Source organism: Juglans regia, chromosome 4 (genome assembly GCF_001411555.2).
Source record: "Juglans regia cultivar Chandler chromosome 4, Walnut 2.0, whole genome shotgun sequence".
NCBI classification, from domain to species: domain Eukaryota; kingdom Viridiplantae; phylum Streptophyta; class Magnoliopsida; order Fagales; family Juglandaceae; genus Juglans; species Juglans regia.
Genome location: NC_049904.1, coordinates 14,420,893 through 14,424,206, shown reverse-complemented (window position 1 = coordinate 14,424,206; position 3,314 = coordinate 14,420,893). Strand labels below are relative to the sequence as shown.

Sequence of the window (3,314 nt, the reverse complement as noted above, 5' to 3'; positions counted from 1 at the left end):
AGAGTATGTCAATGTACTAATACTATATGTTATACTGATATTAATACTAACATATTAAGTTAACTATACTATTATATATATATTATGTTATAACTCTTACAATATATTAATATATACTAATACTAATATTATACTATTGTAGTGTTACTACTACATATAATATATATAATTATAGTTTATATTATTATATATTATATAATACAAAAATATTATATATAATATTAAAAAAATTAATTGAAATTTATATTATAGTGAAGTGGTTCGGTCTGGTCCTAAAAATCATAGAATTGGAACGAGACCGGTTCCGGACTGGACCGATTCCACCGGTTTGGACCGGTCTAGTCTAGTTTTCTCGTTTTCCAATTAAAATTTACACCCCTAGAAATAGCATCTCAAAGGGAGTCTCCAGAAGACTCTCTAAGGGATGCTTAGGTGGTTGAGCTTGAGGCTGGTTTTTTGGTTTTATGTTATAAGGCCTTACTATTTTTTGTTATAAGGCCTAGCAGGTAATCACTAGGAGCACTATTGCTGACAGTCACATCTTTTGAATGAATATTGGTGGTTTTTGAGGATGCCTCTTCTTCCTATCTTTTGACTATTATAAGACTGAATGTTTCTAAAGATTGGTTCATGGGTTCAGTCGAAAGGATAATCATCAAGATCGACCTTTATAAGTATGGCAACCTATTTGGTTAATTGATCATATCTCAATTAATACTATCTTGATGTGACTTGATATGTTTCTTGTTTGATTAAGAGTTGAAAATACATTTAAACTCAAATGTTGAAATGGATGTGAATGTATTGATGGACAGAAGAATGGCTCTTCATCAACTTATGGCATGTTGAGTCATGTGGGTGCAGGGAACGAGAAACTTCATGGGTGTAGAAGCACATGAAGACTTGTTCATTATAAGTATTCCTCCACTCCACTCATCAATAATTAACATAAATGTATATGTAAAATCACAATGCAAGGGATTGATGTTAAGTTGAACAGCCTAAGTTGAATGTTAGCATTTGACATTTTTTGGAAGATGACAAGGTAGTGTACTGTTTTTTTTTTTATAGAAAATGAGAATTTCATTCATCAATTGGAAACAAATGATTACAGACACTCATCAAACCATACAGTTTGAGAAATACAGTCTGGAATACTATTCCACCAAACCTCCATACTATCAACCTTACAAGCATTTCTAGCTAATTTATGAGCTACCCTGTTGCCTTCCCGGTATACATGAGAAAATAAACATAAAACAAAGCAACTGGCCAGCTTCTTTATCTCGTAATAAATCACTCCCAACAAAGAATTTGTCATGCTATCATCATTTAGGGCGTCAATACTTAGTAAGCTGTCACTTTCCACAACCAGATGGGAAACACCCATCGTAACACATTGTTGCATTCCTCTAAATATGGCTAGAAGCTCTAAACTTTCGGATCCTTTCAAAAGAATTTCTGCACGGCTAAAGGCCATCAAAATTCTGCCTTTCTCATCTCGCAGCACAGCCCCTACTCCAGCTTTATCCCACCCAGGAAAAGTAGCAGCATCCACATTGAGTTTCAGACTTCCAGCCGAAGGTGGATTCCACTTGTAAAACTTCAGGATCTCACTTCTTATCTTTATACTGACTTGAGCATGGCTTCTCAACAGGACATGAACACTCTCAGCAACACTGGCAGTCCCTAACAGAATCTGATCATTCACAAATTTATTCCTGCGGTACCATAATCCCCACGCCAAAGCAAAAAACGTGCACATTTTTCCAGCCATATTTCTTTCACAAAGTTGCATGGCCAAATCCACCAAAGACATCTGCTTATCCCTTATTAACTCAGGGAGATAATACCTCCATAAGTCTTGCACAGCCCCACAATGAAAAATGGCATGAGCAATATTTTCCTCTTCTGATAAACACATCCTGCAAGTTGCATTCGGTATGACCTTTCTCTTTACTAAATTCACTGCAGTTGGTAGGCTATCTTTGCATGCATGCCATGCAAAAATTTTTAGCTTGTTAGGCACTTTCATCTTCCACAAATGCTTCCAGAATTTCTGCTGTGCTTGCATGTTGGAAGATTCGGCAATTTGAGGGCCAGCCTGGGAGGAGATAAATCTATAGCAGCTACGCACACTAAATTCCCCATTTCGTTCATGAGCCCAAACCCTCCTATCTTCCACATTATCAGAACATAGAGGAATTTTTAGGATATCGGAGACTAAACTTGGATTGAAGAGAGATCTTAACTTTTGAATATCCCACATTCTAACATTATCAACAAATAAGGAATCAACCAAAGGCGGGTTTAATCCCTCACATCCCCTAACCCCTTCTGCCACTAAAGAAATATGCCCCGGAATCCACTGATCTTGCCATATGTGAACAGTCCTTCCATTCCCTATCCGCCACCTACACCCCGCTTCTAACCATTTTCGGGCCTCCCAAATCCCCCTCCAAGTAAAAGAGGGGTTTCTACCCAACCCAGCTTTCATAAAACTGGTATGAGGAAAGTACTTTGCTTTAAATAATTTATGCAAAAGAGACTCTTCATTTTGAGACAACCTCCACCCCTGTTTTGCAAGAAGAGCAAGGTTAAAAGTTCTTAAATCTTTAAATCCCAAACCTCCACAATTCTTTGCATGACACAACTTATTCTAGCTCAGCCAATGCACTTTCCTCTCATTTCCTTTTTGTCCCCACCAGAATTTAGCCATCATACCTTCTAATTCAGCACAAAAAGTAGCTGGTAATAGGAAACAACACATGGTATAGGTTGGGATTGAAAGAGCTACTGCTTTCAGCAAAATCTCCTTCCCCCCTTGTGACAACAAATTCTCCTTCCATGCTTGAAGCTTTTGCCAGACCCGTTGTTTGATTGATTGAAAAGCACTCTTTTTGGACTTTCCTATAACAGGTGGAAGGCCCAAATACTTTTCATATTGCTGTATTTCACCATTACTCCAAAGGCTTTTGATCTCATTTTGGTTCTCCATACTCACATTTCCACTAAACACAATAGCTGTTTTTTCCTTATTAATTCTTTGCCCCGAAACAGCTTCGTATCTTGCCAACAAAGTTTGTATCCTTCTGTTTTCTTCCACCTCAGCTCGACAAAAAACAACACTATCATCAGCAAAAAGCAGATGATTTATAGTTGACGCCCCTCGACATATTTTCAAACCAGAAATCTCTTTTTTCAGCCCCGCATTTCCTAATAAAGAAATCAGTCCTTCGGTACAGAGAAGGAAAAGATATGGAGATAGAGGGTCACCCTGCCGTAACCCTCTAGTAGGAACAATGGGACCTCTT

General features: G+C 37.7%; 1 protein-coding gene across 1 annotated transcript; it reads right to left on the bottom strand.

Moving 5' to 3' along the window:
• Window positions 1-1,108: 1,108 nt before the first annotated feature.
• LOC118348173 lies at window positions 1,109-2,497 on the bottom strand. The gene has a single exon (XM_035689175.1). The coding sequence runs from the start codon at window positions 2,495-2,497 to the stop codon at window positions 1,109-1,111; it is 1,389 nt and encodes a 462-aa protein (XP_035545068.1).
• Between the last annotated feature and the right edge of the window lie 817 nt (window positions 2,498-3,314).

Coding starts and splice junctions, on each gene's coding strand:
- LOC118348173 (XM_035689175.1), bottom strand. CDS start 2,497: ATGAAAGCTGGGTTGGGTAGAAACCCCTCTTTTACTTGGAGGGGGATT.